The sequence below is a fragment of the Cynocephalus volans genome, chromosome 3 (genome assembly GCF_027409185.1).
Source record: "Cynocephalus volans isolate mCynVol1 chromosome 3, mCynVol1.pri, whole genome shotgun sequence".
Taxonomy (NCBI): Eukaryota; Metazoa; Chordata; class Mammalia; order Dermoptera; family Cynocephalidae; genus Cynocephalus; species Cynocephalus volans.
The window spans coordinates 73,849,357-73,867,712 of record NC_084462.1 but is presented as its reverse complement, the minus strand read 5'-3'; the positions used below and the strand labels follow the sequence as shown (position 1 = coordinate 73,867,712).

Below are 18,356 nucleotides of genomic sequence, written 5' to 3'. Positions count from 1 at the left end.
ATCCACAATGTCCCCTAAAATGGAAAGTGCCATCCTTTTCCTTGCATGTTGAATAATTATGTAAACGAGCTTACTTTAAGGCTGACAAATAGGACTCAAGAAGTTCTTGATGAATCTTAATGACGAGGGTGGGCGAAGTTCTCTAAATGACATCTGGAGGTAGTTTGAGAGATTTCTGGAGAGAAATCTTGAATGAAGCTGGGATAGAACACTCCATCAAAAGGAACCAAATTTTATTGAAGCTTCTGAACTTAAGTTTGAGGCAGAGGGTCCAAGCGAAAAAAAAGGAAAGTGAAGAGGCTAATACAAGGCTCCCAGGTGGCAGATAGTACCGAACTTAAGGGGGAAATGTGTGAGGTCTTCATAGGTAAAGATGATATTTTACAAAATTTGCGACCTACTCAGTTCGAAGTTAGATACATGATGGTTGTTCAATTACTTGGTGAATAAATAAATGAATTTAAAACTTGGCTGATAAAAAGCGAATGGTACAGGTTCCACCGAGATTTGAACTCGGATCGCTGGATTCAGAGTCCAGAGTGCTAACCATTACACCATGGAACCGCCACACATATGTAGCCGCCTTTGGCTCTCTGATCCTTACAGACCCCGCCCCCATCCACAAACCCACCATTTATGAGGCGGGTCTCACGTGCTCCCAACGCCCGGCTTCCCGGCATGGGAGAGGGAGAAATGAAGGAGAGGCCATTAAGACTGTGATCAACTGAGAATCCAAGACTCAGTTTCTCCGCTGAACATCCTTGAGAGGGCTGAGAACTCGAAGACAAATGCAATGCTACCCTTCGCCGGTACACACCGCCCTTTCCGAACCAGGGGTGGGGCGCCCCCTCCCCGGAAGTACTTCCCCTTAGGGGCTGGGGCCTGCCGGAAGTGGCGCAGCAGTAGGGAGGGGCTCTTCACCCGCTCCCGCAGCTGAAGCTAGGCTCCCGGTTGCCCCTGCAGCGACGCCCCCTGGTCCCACCGATACCACTGCTGCTCCTGCCCCTTGGCTCTTCGACCTCGCAATGGGCACTCGCGACGACGAGTACGACTACCTCTTCAAAGGTGAGGCCATGGCTGTCGCCCTCCACTGAGTTCCCGTTCGGGGGACCCGGGACACTCCCGGGGGACCCGTGTGCGGGCCACCACTGCACTGAAATGGGCCTGCCTCAGCCCTTCCTTTCTGTGAGGTTCGTCCTGCCGTCTCCCAGCTCGGCCTCTTCTCTTCCCCTCGGGCAGGGGCTACACGCCGCTGTCTTAGGGACCTCCCCATAGGCCTTCGCTAGCTTTAGAGCACCTCGTTGTATGTCCTCCTCACAGCGGACTGCCTTCTCCCAAATCGTCTAATTCCTTTGCCCGGGTTCTTTGACCCCGCCGCCCCTCCCACCATCTGTCTTTACGGGCTTAGCGCCCCCTCCCTCTCAATATACACCCTTCCTGGCTCACATCCTCTCTCTGAGCCCCTCTGATAGACCCTTCGCTTCTCTCGGCCTTCCTTCGGCCCAGACTCCTACCTCAGGTCTTTTTCTTAATCTGCCTCCCTTTCCCCCTACCAAGACTCTCCTCGCGTCTCCTCACAGCCTCTCCCCTCCGACGGCGGCCCCTCCTAGCCAGCTTCCCCCGTCCCGGGGTCTGGCCGTCGTAAAATCTGAGCGGGCCGGGGGCCCCACCCCCACTCGCCCCGCGGTTCTCATGGTCGATAACCTTCTCGGAGTGTCGCTCCTCCCCCTTCTCCCCGGATTGACAACTCTCTGCATTCCTTCTCCAAATTGTGTTTAGAGCTCCCTGTCTCCAGTGCGACCCGGTCGTGGGAGGACGGACAAGAGGGATTGTTCATCACCCACCCTCGCACTTGTCGCAGTGACCCGGCAGGCAGATATGACTTCCCACCTAGACTTTTTTCTCCTGTCTTCCCTGCCCAGTGGCCACCAAGCCTGGATAACTCTTAACTCGGCTCGCTAGAAGGGGTTGCGGATGGGTGGTGGCTGTTATCCTTGCCAGACCTGAAGGCCCAGTTCCTGAGCAGGAAAGGTTGTGCGCTGCACAAATAGTAGCTTGCTTTATCGCTATGGACTGGTTGCTTCCTGCTGCAACACTGGGAGGATCCGACAGGAAAGGAAGAGCCTAGTTGGCCACATACCTTTCCCAAAAGGTGGGGGTGGGGGAAATTTGTGTGTTCTTTTGGTCAAATTAAATATTTATTATGAAATAGGGAAACGTAGTATCCTTGGACAAAGCATATTGGAAGGTGGGGAGTGGATAGAAAGAATTGCTTATTGGATAAGTCCGGAAAGAATCCAAGTAGTTGGTATTTTTTAATCAACAAAGATAAAAGGTACAGTTTTCAATGAGTGTAGAGTACAGTAAATGCTTTTTTTGTTATGTGAATGCGCTCGCACTCTGTTCCTTCTCTGCTGCTGAATTAGGGTAGCCATCAGTAGTGTGCTGAACAAAGATCATTACCAGGGAGGAAGAAGCCATTGCAATTAAAGCTTTATTGTGGAGGGTGGAGTTTAAAAAGAGTGTTAAGCATAGTGACTGTTTCTGACTTTGCTATTGGATACTAAGAATGATTGACTAAACGAAGCAGGAAACATTGCTTTTGTCAGTACATTGCAAATCTTGGTATATTACCTGATTATATACCCTTATCACTTACATATCTGAGCCAGAACATTCTATTATATAGGGTGAATACCTTCAATATCCACCCCATACTGGAAAGTCATTTTACAAATACAAAAGACTTGGGTTAGTTTTCGCGTACCGTTTGCTGAAGGCATCTGAGGTGATGTGGTATTACTTGACTCAAGGGAGACTTTGGAGGTTTGTTGTTTTTTTAAAAAATATCTTACAGTGGCAGTGGGCAGCTTTGAAGTAATTAATTTAGAACAAGATAGATTATGAGGGTATTTCTCTTGTTTGGTTTGTAGCTTGAATGTTGATTATAGAAAGCCATTAAAAAAATAAGAATATTAATTATCCTGGATTGGTTTAAGGAACTTTAATTTAATTTTGGGAATAGATCATACTTCTAACAATGATTGAGAGCACAGGGCTATGGAATCACCATAGATCTGGGTTCAAATCCTGACTCAGGTCTTATATTTACTTTGTGACCTTGGGAAAGTTAAATTTTTTGAGCTCAAGTTCCCTCATTTTATTTTTATTTATTTATTTATTTTTTAAAAAAGATGACTGGTAAGGGGATCTTAACCCTTGACTTGGTATTATCAGCACAGCACTCTCCTGAGTGAGCCATGGGCCGGCCCAAGTTCCCTCATTTTAAAAACGAAATAATACCTGCTTATCAGGACTGTTGAAAGAATTAAATGAAACCGCTTGGAAAATTTTAGCTTCTGTGAGAACTCGATAAATGGTAATAATGTGAAGTTATTGTGGTTCTTATCAGTTTTTTTTAACTTTAAATCTTTATAAACACAAGAGCACTTAAATATTATTAAAGAAACATAAAACTAGGAACTTCTGAAGTATTTTATGTTTCCATGGGTTATGATTTTATTTTGTTGTATGTACATTTTGCTGAAAGGATGTTTAAAAAATTCTGCTGAGAAGGATTTTCACTTTTTTCAAGCTCTCACAGGCTATGAGTCACATTTTTTTTATTCTTCAATACTGATTGGCCAATTTCTTATTTATACAATTATAGTATTTTAAAGCAAAGTAAGAATAATTTTATATTAAAATGGTTTCATTCTACAGAGATTTATTTGCTGAGATGAACTGCAGCAGTCTCTACTTCAAAGAAGGCTTACCTAGCAAACTATAGTTTAGGGAATTGTAGTTGCTTGTAACTCTAACCAGTTTAAAATGAAGGGATATTTTGGTTAATATGGGATGGAGTGTATAAATAGGAACGTAATATGGGGAGAGCAAGACAGTTGTTCTAAATTATGTATTTGTTCTTCAACATTAATCTTTAGTTAAGCTCAACAGTGAGACTTTTGGTGGAGGAGAATTAGTTTAATTTTTTGAAACTTGATTTTTCATTTTTAATTTAATTCTACAAGTATTTACACACACACAATGTGGTTAAGGCCCTGTGGGAGATAAATTAAGTAAGCATCAATCATAGTTCCTGTTTACAAATATGTGGTAGACACCAATCCACTTTCAGAAGTCACAGTTTCTGAAAATATCTGGATTACATAGTCTGTTGCCTATGGCATTTTCTTTTCAATCTCACTGAAGGTAATTAGTAAATAACCATCAGCTGATTGTCAGTAGATCATAGGAACTTCCCTGTCTTGCATCTTGGTAGTTTCTCTTTCACAACTTTTGGTTGAGCAACTCAGATTCTGCTGAAACTGGAAAAAGTTATCTAAACTCTAGCCTTATTGAATGCATTTTATTTTAAAGACTTTTATAGTTAAAAGAGTAGAAACATTTCCAAGTTTATAAAAACCACGAAAATTATCAGTTATTTCTTCATGTGATAATACTTAGGGCTGACATGTTATTAGATTATTTTAGTAATGCTATAGATGTCGAATGTATAGATGCTGTTATTTAACTTATGTTTATATTATTTAGTATATATATATATATATATACTATATGTGTAGATGGCTATAGTTATAAAATGCTTAAATGGAAGTACTTTTAACCCAAGATACTGGTTATGAAAACCATAGATAGAAAGGCACTGCAGATTCCTTTCTTGATGTGATCATATAGTTTCTCACGTTAAAAAAACAATTGTCATCTTAATGAGAGAAACTATTTTTATTAGAAATTATTTAAAATTATTTAAATTCGATTCCATGAAGAAAGGTACATAAAGTTTTGTTTTTATTTATTTGGCAATTGGCTGGAACAGGGATCTGAACCCTTGACCTTGGTGTTATAACATGGAGCTCTAACCAACTGAGCTAAGAGACCAGCCCTGTTTGTTTTTAAATCATAGCTAATAAATTCTCTTATGTTGCTTAGGTAATTTATTCCATTCTAGTTTATTTATTTATTTATTTATTTAAATATTTTTAAAAGTGAGCCTAAATGTAATTCTACTTGTTTTGGTTTCTAATTTGTTAACTAAATTGAATCAGCTTTACTTATCGTGTCATTTCTCAGTATCTGTTTGGCAGTACTATTTTGTAGAACCAGTATCTTCTGTTGTCGTTTAAGATATAATCCTTTATCAAGTTGCTAATCTTAATTCTGGCAACCTTGTCTATGTCTAGTTGAGATAACTATTTTATACTATATAAAGCGTTCATGAGTTTTGAGTTATTTTCAGATAAAAGTGCTATTTTTTATGTTAAAATTACTTGGTTACATCAAGAAAAAAAATTTCCTTACTATATCTTTATGATGGCATAAATATTTGAGGTTGATGAGATAATGAACATAATCATTGGTGAAAAGTGGAGGTCAAAAGGGAAGAAACCAAAACTTGAAAGTGCTGGAGTTTTTATGGAAGGTGGAGAGTGGTTTTTTTTGTTGTTTTTTTTTTTTAAAGATGACTGGTAAGGGGATCTTAACCCTTGACTTTGTGTTCTCAGTACCATACTCTCCCAATTGAGCCAACCGGCCATCCCTATGTAGGGATCCAAACCTGTAGCCTTGGTGTTATCAGCACCACACTCTCCCAAGTGAGCCACAGGCCGACCATAAAGTGTTCTTTGAGATGTGTTTTTTTAAAAAAAATTTTTCCAAAGACATCATTCTAGATGCCATGCTTACATGCAGTCTTTGGCTTTAAACTATGTGACTGGCTCCTGAATTACTGATAGATATGGAAGTATCTGTGAAAAAACATTCTAACCTTTTGGTTTTTTCCTTCTTCCCTGTTTCTACCTCAAGTTAGGCTTTTATACCTCAGTCCTAGTGTCGGGCCAGAAGTGATTCAAAGGAGGTTTCCTCAGTAGATCATCCACCCTCTTGTACTAAGAAGCAAAAGTAAATGTATTCTATTAATAGGTAGATTCTATTACTGAAACTGGGATTTGACTTCTCATCCAGAATGGTGAACCTTGGAAACTAACATATCACCTAACCATCCTATAAAATTGAAAGTGCATTCTTTTTGTACATTGCTTTCATGGCCTTGCCATCTTCTTCCTTGGTATCCAAATAAAAGCGTTTAATATAATACCTGCGTTTGCCATAGCACCTTTGACACCCTCTAATTGACTATGTGGTTAGAAACAACTATTCTTTGTGTTCCATGGAATCACTGCTGCCTGGGTGATTTCTTGCTGAATCAGCTGACAGAGAAATCCAGAAAGATATGCATATGATAATGTACTCTCCCCAGGACTGTCCAGAGGCCAGCATATATCTGTTGCTATGGCAAAGAAGGAATGCATAATTGACTCTCTTTGCCCTCTGATTGGAGTGCAGTGAGCTCTCACAGTTTTTACCTCCCTCTCTGCCTGAACCACCAAATCCCAGTCTGTGTAGTAAGGCATGGTCTTATTCCTTGGCTTTATTCTTGAATGATTGATTTTCTAGACTTTGTATCTAAATTAATTAGTTTGATAGGTAATAAAAAGTACTAGTAGTTAATAGTAGGAATAAATATGTTTCCTGAATGCTGATAAAATTTTTTACAAATGAAAAAATGTTGTCTAGCTCGTATTCTGTAAACCTGTGAACTCATTTTGATTTTTTTTTTTTTTTTTTTTTTTTTGCCTTTTTTGTGACCGGCACTCAGCCAGTGAGTGCACCGGCCAGTCCTATATAGGATCAGAACCCGCGGCGGGAGCGTCGCCGCGCTCCCAGCGCCGCACTCTCCCACGGGCTCGGCCGATTTTTTTTTTTTTTAAAGATGACCGGTAAGGGGATCTTAACCCCTGAGTTGATGCTGTCAGCACCACACTCTCCCAAGTGAGCCACGGGCCGGCCCTCTCTTTTTTTAAAAAAAAAGATGACTGGTAAGGGGATCTCAACCCTTGGCATGGTGTTGTCAGCACCACGCTCAGCCAGTGAGCAAACCAGCCATCCCTATATAGGATCCGAACCCATGGCTTTGGTGTTATCAGCACCACACTCTCCCAAGTGAGCCACGGGCCGGCCCTCTCATTTTGATTTTTAAATTCAGATGGAAAATGCTTTAAAGCAACTTTTCTTACTGCCTATTTCCCCATTGTTTTTGGAATTCTCAAGTGTAATATCTATCACCTAGGGTGAAAAAGAATCTCCATGTATTTAGTTAGTAAATGAGATGGATCCTATAGAAATCACAGGAAGTAAATTCACGTAATCAAAACCTGTTTAAAAAAATTCGTGAAGTTGTTAGTGAAAGTGTGTGCCATCCTTGCTTTTACTTTGACTTATAGTAAGTTAGAATGATTAGTTAGCTTCCTGGGGCCCCTGTTTATCCTTAGTGGGGTGGAGTTTGCGGGGGTAGTGGTAGGAGGATGGTTTCTAGAGTTGAGCCAGTCTTATAAATGCAAGTATTAAAGGTCATTGTAGTTTCTGTGATCTAAGTGGTGAAGTTTATAAACCTGATGCGTCATGTTAAATGTATTTCATTTTGCCTAGGTGTCAGTCCTGAGGTCACACCCAGTCTTTGAAGAAACTAGATCATATTCATTCTCTCCCTCCCCACCCATTAACATCCTTTGTTGTTTTCATGTCTGATACATTTTAATGTCACAAATTGTTCATTTAGTTTAGGATTTATCTTTCAAGTTGTTACCTTCTAAGGTTAGGAAGGTTGGTATACCATTTTTGGTAATTAATGCCTGTTATCAATGCCTAGTGCACCTGTGATTAAAATTGCCTGTTTAAGACAGGGTATTATATCTGTGCTAAGCAGACAATGTGTGGAAATCATTATGCAGGTAGAAACATGCTAAAAGAATAAATTGGTTTTGTTGATTGGTAATAGGTAAGAACATGGGCTATTCAACTCCCTGCTCTCCATCCCTTTTAAAAAATCCAGATCCCCAATCTTTTTTGCTTTATTTATTCTGAAGCCAAACTTCATTCTGTTGAAAGCATGTTGGTATTCTGAATATGTTTGCCTCATTCATCTGATATTAAATTCTTGGCCTTTTCAGTTGTCCTTATTGGAGATTCTGGTGTTGGGAAAAGTAATCTCCTATCTCGATTTACTCGAAATGAGTTTAATCTGGAAAGCAAAAGCACCATTGGAGTAGAATTTGCAACCAGAAGCATCCAGGTTGATGGGAAAACAATAAAGGCACAGATATGGGACACAGCGGGGCAAGAGCGATACCGAGCTATCACGTCAGCGTAAGTCTTACAGTTTTTAAGTTCTATGAAATAGGTTGCCAACAAGTGAATTGGCTGATTTTTGGTACTAGAAAAGGACCTTTTTTTTTTTTTTTTTTTTAAGAATTCCAGTTTTAAGAATTCTTAGAAATTAAATTTTTTATGTGTGTTTTTAAAAATATATAGTCCTTATTTTAAATTCTTCCTGGTGTTTGTTTCTGTCTTGTGGTTGTTTTCTTTTTCCTTTTTTGTTTATTTAACTTTTCTGTGGTTGTTTTCTGATAGTTAAATATATGTTTCTGTTTTCAGATATTATCGTGGAGCTGTTGGTGCCTTATTGGTTTATGACATTGCTAAACATCTCACATACGAAAATGTAGAGCGATGGCTGAAAGAACTAAGAGATCATGCTGATAGTAACATTGTTATCATGCTTGTAGGCAATAAGAGTGATTTACGTCATCTCAGGGCAGTTCCTACAGATGAAGCAAGAGCTTTTGCAGGTTAGTGATATGAATTCCACAATATTACAGTGATTCTGTATTTCTTGCTGTTATGTCTTGCAGTTTTGATACCTTTCCAATGAGAGTAATACGTTATATAATAGTTTCAGAAAGATAAACATGAATGCTCAGCAGGGATTGTTGTTTTGAAAGTTTGTGATGATCATATGGCTTTTTTGCTTAACTTTGAGTCATTAGAACACTAGCATTTTGAGTTTTTGCTGCCAAAAATTGAATCTAAACATTGTCCTCTTTTCTCTCCCTTGAAAAGTTAGGTGAAATCTTACCAGTTTATTCTGTGCTTCCAGTCTCTTTTTCCATTCTGTCTCTTTGTTTACCAGGGCTGCTATATGTGGGTCTGAAAAGTAGTGGCCCATGGTGTGTCAGGGACCAACGGATGCAGCTGCTTAGGAGCTATAACTTTTTTGGCTTCATAGAGAGTCTGTCTATTTCTTACTTTGTTCTGGTAGGGGCAGTAGACAGCATTGTGCATTCTTGGCTAGTGAAAGAGTCATGACATTGCATTAGTAATTATGCTGTGAATAGTTTTCTATAACAGTTCTGTAGTTTTCCAGGCAAGAAGAAGCTTTATTTCAAATAATACAGTTACAGAATTCTAAGTGAATAACAAAGCTATGTGGTTGATGGGGAAGACAGTAAGGGATGGAAATAGCTGGGTATTTGGTAAGTTTACATTTTGAGTGGTATCATTCATTGTTAGTGGTAGTATTTACATGTAGCAAGTACTTTAATTAAGAAGTTAATGAGTTAGCTTACTTGGTTAGACCGTGGTGCTGGTAACACAAAGATCGAGGGTTCTTAGGATCCCTGTACAGGCCAGCTGCCAAAAAAAAAAAGAAAAATAAATAGATGAAGTTAATTCAATTAAAAAGTTAATGAAAATTTCTCACTCTTTTTTTTGCGGGTGGGTGGGTGGCTGGCTGGTACAATGATCGAACTCTGAACCTTGGTGTTATCAGTACCACACTCTTAACGAACTGAGCTAACTGGCCAGCACCTCTCACTTTTATTTTTAATCTATTAAAGTTTAAATTGAATGGTGACTTTACTGCCCCAGAAGTTGGGAAGATCTTAGGTTGTAAAAAGTTCTGTTATTTTCCCTTTTGGGGGCCTGAGTGGATCATACACCTTGTTTTAGAACTTGACAAGATTGAAGTTTTTGTGTCTCTCCGCAGAAAAGAATGGTTTGTCATTCATTGAGACGTCTGCTCTAGATTCTACAAATGTAGAAGCTGCTTTTCAGACAATTCTAACAGGTAATACTTGCATTTTCAGATTAATGCAGTGGGAATTAGAAGTTAATTTAAACAAATCAGGAAACTAAACAATATATCACACCATATGAGAATGACTATCATTTGAGAGCTACTATAGCAAGAGCTATTTAGAGTACAAAATTAGTTACAATCCTTGCTCATTGAGTTTCTATCATCTCATTCATCTGGTTTATAGTAGGAAAAATACTTTGAAAATAACTTGTTCACTTCCATTACTTCAGTCTATGTATTCCATCCTTCATGGTGACAAACACAAAGTTGTGTTTAATGTACTTTCATAAGGTAAATATATAGATCCCAGCTATAGAATGATATAAATGCCCTTTTGTGGTGATGGTCAGCTTTGTGCCCCATGAATAAGCATAATCAATTAAGAAAAAGATATAAGTGCCCTTTTGAAATTCAGTAAAGAAAAGAAAAAGCTAGGGAAAATATATTTTAAGAAATTTAAGTGAAAAAACAAAAAGTAAAATTCTGTTATGATGTTATAGAAGAAGAAAGGTGTCACTTATAGATAAAATCAGCCAGTGATTGCATGTAGAAAAGTTATAAGTAGTGGGAAAGGGACAAAGTTTGTGTTGTTTTAGAATGTGGATGACCAGGTCAACCTCCAGAATAAGAAGACATTTTATTTGTGTTGACTCATAATTATCTGACTTTATTAAAATGACCAGATTATTAGTAAATTTAATCTTAATCCTCTAAAAGTACTTCCATAGATATTTTTTTGTATGGCTGCTTGGTAAGGAGATCAAATCCTTGACCTTGGTGTTATCAGCACCATGCTCTACTGAGGGAGCTAACTGGCCAGGCCTGGATTGTATATAAGTGCTTTTAAACTATATATTACTTTTAAGAACTCATGATTTAGAGTATAATCTTAATATACAGTGCATGCAGTCTAATGTTACATTCTAAAGTGTATGTGGAGAAATGGTTACATAAATGAGTTTCCAATTATAATGTAAGAAGTTTTAATTTATTGTTTGTATGCAGCACTTGTATTAGAGGTGAACAAATTTTAATTTAAAAATATTGTCTTATTTTACTGTAAAAATGTAGTGAATAAAGCCTAGGAGTTTGAGCATGGATTTGGAAGCTTGACTTGGGTTCTAGTCCTGGCTGCTCTAGTTATTATTAGCTCTATAACCTTAGGCAAATCACTTACCCATTTTAGGCCTTACTTCATCTGTAAAATTCAAATATGTTTTGGGGAGTTTTGTTATGTCCTTTTTGAGAGAGGGCTTGTATTAATCAAACATTGTGACATGGTTTGACTGTTATGTTGTGACTTAAAGGTTTTTTAATCTCTGTAATCCACAGAAAAGAATGGTCTGTCACTGAGTTATCTGCTCTAGACTCCAAAAATGAGTACGAGTTAGTACTACAAAATACTTAGCTATTCCTAGTACATAGTGAATGTTTGATAAATTAGTAGTTAAATAGCAGTTAAGGTGTGAAAAAACTCATTAAAAATAAAATAAATGTTGGTGATTTACGTACCTGTTACAATTGTTTTCTGTTATCAGAACTGCAGCTAAAAAGAGCTAGCCAGTGCTGTGGGGTCAGATAACCAGTCTTTGGAACACAGTAGCTTTCCTTTAGAATCTTCTCTGTTTCAAGTTTCACTGTAGATTGTTTCAAGCAAGCAAGATTTAGAATAGCAACTAGAAAGAACTAGCTAGTGCTGTGGGGTGGGATAGACAGTCTTTGGAACACAGTAGCTTTCCTTTAGAATCTTCTCTGTATCAAGTCTCACTGCAGATTGTTTCAAGCAAGCAAGATTTGATTAACTATGCAGTACTTCTACAAGTCCAATTTTTTTACTTTATAACCGCTGAATGGATTCTGTTGAGTCAATTTGTAGAGTACTAGATTGAGACCCATAAGTTCTAGTGTTTTACTTTTTACCACTTTGCTCCCACTTGCTGTGTAACTAAAGTCAGTGAACCTCCTGGGTCATCAGATTCATATTGTCTTAAAACATGTGAGTTAAATCACCTTAAAGGTTTGTGAGTCTGAAAACCTCACCTGAAAACACTTTTCAGTCAGTTTTGATTGTTGTGATATTTTTTATGTATCATCAAATCTCCTTTGCTATAATTATAGCCCAATCATTCTGATCTCAATTTCTAGCCCATTTTTCCTGGTATTAAGTAAAGACCAGGCTGTCTTTCTTCTGTAGTTAACTATTGTATATATCAGTTTGTAACATTGAACTGATATACTCAGACATGAACTTGTCATAAAAAGTGATATATGCTTAAACTTCAGCTGTTTTGTCTTTACAGATGAAGAATATCTGGCTATTTTTCTTAAAAGTTACTCCAAATTGAGCTTTCGTTATTGCTTAATGTTACTTGAAAGCAAAGAAGACTTAAGTTTCACTTTCTACCACTTTTCCTCATATTTCCTCAGCTTCCTGCATAAATCTGAGTGTTGACCTGTGGGATCAGAAATCACTGCATATGGCTGCAGATATATGTGCTGTTTTGCAAGTTTTAGGATGTTTGTTCTAACTTCTCTTCCTCCTATATACCAAAGGGAGTATTAATGCATAAAAAAACAGGAAAGAGAACAGTAACCTTATTAGGCTTAGTTCTGTCTTAAATGTTAACAGTATTAATGGAGCATTTACATTATATCTTGCTGTTGCTGCAAGAAAAGATATCTTTTTAATTTTTAAGATGCAAAATTATGTATTGGAAAATTTATCCACATTATTACTTCAGAGTTAATTGTGTTTGTTTTAGAATAGACTGACATTCTTGACATCCATTAACGTGACAGTGACTCCATGAGATTATTCTGCTGATGGTGTTTTTTAGAGGTAGTTGGCTAGTACATGACTGAGCCTGGTAGGTTGCTCATCTTCTGCATTTCAGTGCACCCTTGTTTTCTTCAAGTTCACTAAGAGATCTTTTTATTCCATACTTTCCATACCCTCTTTATTTTTCTTTTAACTTTCTATTTTGACAATTTCACACTTTAAAAAGGGTTGCAATAATAGTACAAAGAATTTGTAAATATCCTTCACCCATATTCCTCAAATAGTAATATTTTACACATCTCCTTTATCTTTTTTTCTTCCTCTCTCTAAATCTGTACCACATAGTCAGACATAATGCCCCTTATCCCTAAGTACTTTTCCATGTGTTTCCTAAAAACAATGACATTCTTCTTCATAACCATAGTACAGTTATCAAAATCAGAGTTAGATAATAGTGCTACATCAATGTTTAGCTACAGACCTTATTCCGATTTTGCCAACTATTGTAGTATGTCCTTATTAGCAAAAGAAAATCTGAGATCAGAACACTGTTTCATTCAGCTGTCATATATCTCTTTAGTCTTCTCTAATCTAGAACAGTTCCTCAGTCTTTTTGTCTATTGACATTGACATTTTTGAAGGGTAGAGGCCAGTTATTTTGTAGTGTCCCTCAGTTTGGGTTTGTCTGATGTTTCCTCATGATTACATTCAGGCTGTACACTTTTGGCAGGAACACCACAGAAGTGTCTCAGTGCATTGGATCAGAAGGTTTAAGATAATTGGTTTGTCTTACTCACTACTGGTGATGTTAACTTTCATCACTTGGTGAAGGTGATATCTGCCAGATTTCCCCATGAAATAAGTCCAAGTTATCTCAGTATGAAGAATTAAATTCTTAATTCTGTGATTGAAAGAGTTTTAGTTCATTTAGTGTATTGATTCTTAAAGTGGGACTAAGTTTTCAGTTATTGATATTATTAGAGTGGTGAGAATCTTTTAATTAGGCATGGTAGTAGCAGGTTTGTTCTTGGCACACAGCAACCTTTTAAATACAGGTCAATGTATTTTTTGACCTTCAAGAGACTTACATGGTGAGCAGTGTGTTTGAAGAGATCTAAAAAGTTAAAAACTTCTAACTAGGGGGCCAGCCCCTTAGCTCACTCGGGTGAGTGCGGTCCTGTTAGTGCTGAGGCCATGGGTTCGGATCCTATATAGGGATGGCCAGTGCGCTCACTGGCAGAGCGTGGTGCAGCGTGGTACAGTGTGGTACAGTGTGGTGCAGATGACACTAAGCCGAGGGTTGTGATCCCCTTACCGGTCAAAAAAAAAAAAAACCAAAAAAACTTCGAACTAGACTGTAGTGGAATAACTAAGGTCTCTGCCGTTTTCACATATCTTAAAGGGACTGAAGAATTTTAACTCTTCTTGTTCCCTAATTTGGAATAGTTGATTTAGCTAACTTAGAATTACTTTGCAACTTGATCAGACTTCCATTAGAGTAGAAATAGGCATAATGTCCTTTTTATTTAACTTTACCTTGTTGTGTTTAAAGTTATCTCATGTTAATATTTTACACAAGGGTATATTTTAATTCTATTTTTCCATTAGCTTTTTGAAGTACCCTCCTATTTATATTTAGATCTCCTTCAAGAGATCCTGATATAAGAATGATAAAGCAGGATTCCTTTTCTTTCTAACCTTACCTATTCTTTGGATGTTTTGAAAAGGGACTTTACAGGAATTGGTGTGTCACACTCATTTGGTTCTAAAGGAGAACATGCCCTTGAAAGAGGAAACTACTTATATCTGTCTGGTTTAGGAAGTTACTAGTCCTATTCTCCTCCTCCCACTGTAATAACCTTCTCTAATCAGATACCAGCTAGAAGGTATCTGCTTCCTATTTTATCAAAGTTTTTTTTTTTTTTTAAATGACACATTCAGCCACGAGAGACTTAAGTAAATTTCTTGTCACGCCTCTTAGAGCTAATTATACTTGAAAGAAAATTTTTCTTCTAATTTTTCTGACCAACACTTTCCTTTCTCTTTATCACCTTGTGGCGTTATTAGCAGACATCTTTTTGGTGAGGAGTCAAAACAGGAGTTTTCCATTTCTGAAAAACAGAAGGCAATACTAGCAGATATACAACACTGCTCAAATTTTTTGTTTTGTAATGAGATTTCTTTAATTATTTAATTCTCTGTGTTCTCTGTGAAGTCTGCCTTTGCATCTCTTCCAGTATTGTGTGTACTTGCTTTTTTTTTTTTTTTTTTTTTTTTAAAAGATGACCGGTAAAGGGATCTTAACCCTTGTCTTGGTGTTGTCAGCACCACGCTCTCCCAAGTGAGCTAACTGGCCATCCCTATATAGGGATCCAAACCTGTGTGTGGCCTTGGTGTTATCAGCACCATGGCCCAGCCCTTACTTGCTTTTTATGTACTTGCTTTTATGTAAGAACCTGTAATTTTTGTTTGTTTTGGTTCCCCTAACTTAAACTTCAATTTATAAGGAAGTTAAAATTTATAAGAAGGTTACATATTTAATCATTTGCACTTGAAAAAGAAGAGCTACCCAGTTTGGGATTAGAGAGAAAACAAAGAATGAAGTTGATGTTATCTTTATTCCTTAGCCACTAGCCTGATTGAAGTGTTGAAGAGTAAATCCTTTTCTTTACCTTTGACTCACTCCTATCCCATCCCTTTTCAATGAAAAGAATCTAAATGAAGACTCTATATCCTTTTTTTTTTCAACTTTAGTCAGTAGCCTGTCTGTTGTAGTTTTTCTCATTGATGCTTCTTCACATTTGAACCACTGTCAACCTTCTCAGACATAAATTTTAGCCACCCCCTCCCCCCAAAAAAGTGAAAGAAAAGGTACACTTTCTGTCAGTGTTTTTTATTAGTTTACATATTCAGTTGACTACAGCTTGCTGTTCAATTTTACAGAAATTAGTTCTTAATTTGGAGAAAATGTAGTAATTTAGTTAATACATTTCTTTTTATTTAATTTTTTAGTGGAAAGTTTCCAACATACCAAAATGAGGATAATATCATGAACTCCAGTGTAGCCAGCCATCAATACCCGTGAGCTCATGATTAATCTTTCCTCCACCTCCACCATTGTTTTGAAGCAAATCCCAGATATTACATTATTTCATTTGTAAACATTTCAGGATGTATATCTAAATGATTAAGACTGAATCTCATAACACTTAAAAATTGGCAGTAAGTCCTTATTATCATCTCTTATCCAAACAATATTAAAATTTCCTGTCTCAAATTGTTTTTTTACAGTTCAAATTAGGATCCAAATAATGTTAATACACTGCATTTGGTTATGTTGTCAGATCATTGTGAATGTATGCTTCTACTTTTTCACTCCATACTTTATGTTTAAAAAATTTTTGAATATTACAGAAATAATACAGTGAACACGCATATACCTTTTATCTGGAATCGTCAATTAACATTTTGCCACATTTGGTTTATCTCTCCACGTGTGTATGTACGTTTTCCCCCCTTTTTCAGTCTTTGGAATGTAGATAGTAGGCATTGTGGCATTTTGCCACTACATACTTGAGCATTTTACTTCCTAAGAACGAGGCATTTTCCTATATAATTACAATACCATATATTATATCCAAGAAATTTAACTTTTATACAGTATTACCTAATGTGCAGTCCATATTCATATTTCTCCAAGTGTACTAATAATGTCCTTTATAGATTTGTGTTTTAATTTTTAAATCCAGGATCCAGTCAAGGATCACACGTTGCATTGATGGAATTGTTCTGTGTCTGTGGTATCAGAGTGGCCACTAGTCATAGGTTGCTGTTGAGCACTTGATATATGGCTAGTGGATGAGGAATCGGATTTTAAATTTTATTTATTTAATTTAAATAGGTGGTTGCTACATTGGACAGCAAAGATTTAGAATGTTTATCCCCATCTTAATCGGGATTTATCTCATTACTTCCTTATGATTAAATTTATTTTAAACATTTTTGGCAAGAATACATAGGTGTCCTTCATTGGAATACATTGTGTCCTTCCTAGTGTATATTAGGAGGCTTATTATATCAATTTGTCCCATTGTTAGAATTTCCTTGCTTTTTGAAGGATTTCTTTTTTGGAGGGAGCACTGAGAGCAAAGATAAATGAGACATGTTCTCTGTTATTAAGGAGTTTATAATCTAGTCTGAGGGAACTACTTTTATTTTTTTATTTTTTATTTTTTATTTTTTTAAAGATGACCGGTAAGGGGATCTTAACCCTTGACTAGGTGTTGTCAGCACCGTGCTCAGCCAGTGAGCTAACCGGCCATCCCCATATGGGATCCGAACCCGTGGCCTTGGTGTTATCAGCACCGCACTCTCCCGAGTGAGCCACGGGCCAGCCCAGAGGGAACTACTTTTAGACAGTGAAATGTAAAATGTGTTTTATACCAAATAAAATGTGTTAAATACAAATACCGTGGAGGAATTTAATGACATTTGTTGATGTAGTTAGTTACTTACCAAATATCTATATCTTATATGTTGGAGATAAAGCAGTGGACAAGGCAGACACGGTTTTGGTCCTTATAGAGTTTAACATTTAGTGGAAGAGGCAGACACTAAATAATTAGTTTTGATAAGTGTCATGAAAGGAAAATAGAGTGTGCATATAAAATTGTAAGTTGCCTGTTTTGAATAATTATTTAATTACAATTTAACTTTAGTTCCAGTCACTGATAAACACATTATCTTTTCCTCTTTCCCTTCCAAGACTCTTTTGGGATTTTAGCATGTTTATGAAGTTGTGCTGTTTCCTACACAGCCTAGAAGGACACGTGATGTGTCTTATAGTGCAGGTTTATTTATTTTGTGATACAGTGTCAATGTATGTAGGCTTTTTTTTGATAATGGTAGACTGAAAACATTCTTACGGTTTAATTCAGATCTAAACCTATAAACCATGTAATGCTCTTTAAACCAAGATTTTTTTAATTGCTTAGTGAAACTTTCCCTCTGAAATGGAAAAACCTTTGTTTCTGTTTTTATCCTAAGGAAAATTGTTAAAATAATGGGTTGACTAATCAAATGGCTGTTTGAAAATAAAACTTTTTGTATTCTCTGTTCATTTTATTTGGGGTCTTTCCTGCACATATGTCTTCTACCTCTGTGTATCTTTTATACCAACTATTTGTGTGTTTATACACACTAAATATTGTTTCTTTTTTCATTTAGAGATATACCGCATTGTTTCTCAGAAGCAAATGTCAGACAGACGTGAAAATGACATGTCTCCAAGCAACAATGTGGTTCCTATTCATGTTCCACCAACCACTGAAAACAAGCCAAAGGTGCAATGCTGTCAAAACATCTAAGACTTCTCCCCTAGAAGGCTGTGTATAGTCCATTTCCCAGGTCTGAGATTTAAATATATTTGTAATTCTTGTGGTCACTTTTGTGTTTTATTACTTCCTTATACTTATGAATTTTTCCATGTCTTAAGTCTTTTGATTTTAGCTTTATAAAATTATCTACTTGTCCTGAATGACTGCAGCTTTTTTTCATGCTATGGCTTCACTAGCCTTAGTT

General features: G+C 37.1%; 1 protein-coding gene and 1 non-coding gene across 2 annotated transcripts; one reads left to right on the top strand and one right to left on the bottom strand.

Annotated features, from left to right (window-relative positions):
* Positions 1-492: 492 nt before the first annotated feature.
* On the bottom strand, positions 493-564 carry TRNAQ-CUG (transfer RNA glutamine (anticodon CUG)). The gene has a single exon. It is a non-coding gene; the product is annotated as a tRNA-Gln (tRNA).
* Positions 565-889: 325 nt separating this feature from the next.
* RAB11A (RAB11A, member RAS oncogene family) lies at positions 890-18,219 on the top strand. Its single transcript, XM_063091241.1, has 5 exons — positions 890-1,065; positions 8,031-8,226; positions 8,515-8,708; positions 9,905-9,985; positions 18,003-18,219. Exons 1-5 carry the CDS (start codon positions 1,026-1,028, stop codon positions 18,140-18,142), a joined length of 651 nt encoding a protein of 216 aa, XP_062947311.1. The 5' UTR covers positions 890-1,025; the 3' UTR covers positions 18,143-18,219.
* Positions 18,220-18,356: the final 137 nt, after the last annotated feature.

What these genes read in the sequence shown, in the direction of transcription:
- RAB11A (XM_063091241.1), top strand. Translation starts at nt 1,026, where the DNA reads ATGGGCACTCGCGACGACGAGTACGACTACCTCTTCAAAG. An exon ending in GTACGACTACCTCTTCAAAG is followed by an intron (nt 1,066 to 8,030) that starts GTGAGGCCATGG and finishes TGGCCTTTTCAG; the next exon opens with TTGTCCTTATTGGAGATTCT. An exon ending in TGAAGCAAGAGCTTTTGCAG is followed by an intron (nt 8,709 to 9,904) that starts GTTAGTGATATG and finishes GTCTCTCCGCAG; the next exon opens with AAAAGAATGGTTTGTCATTC.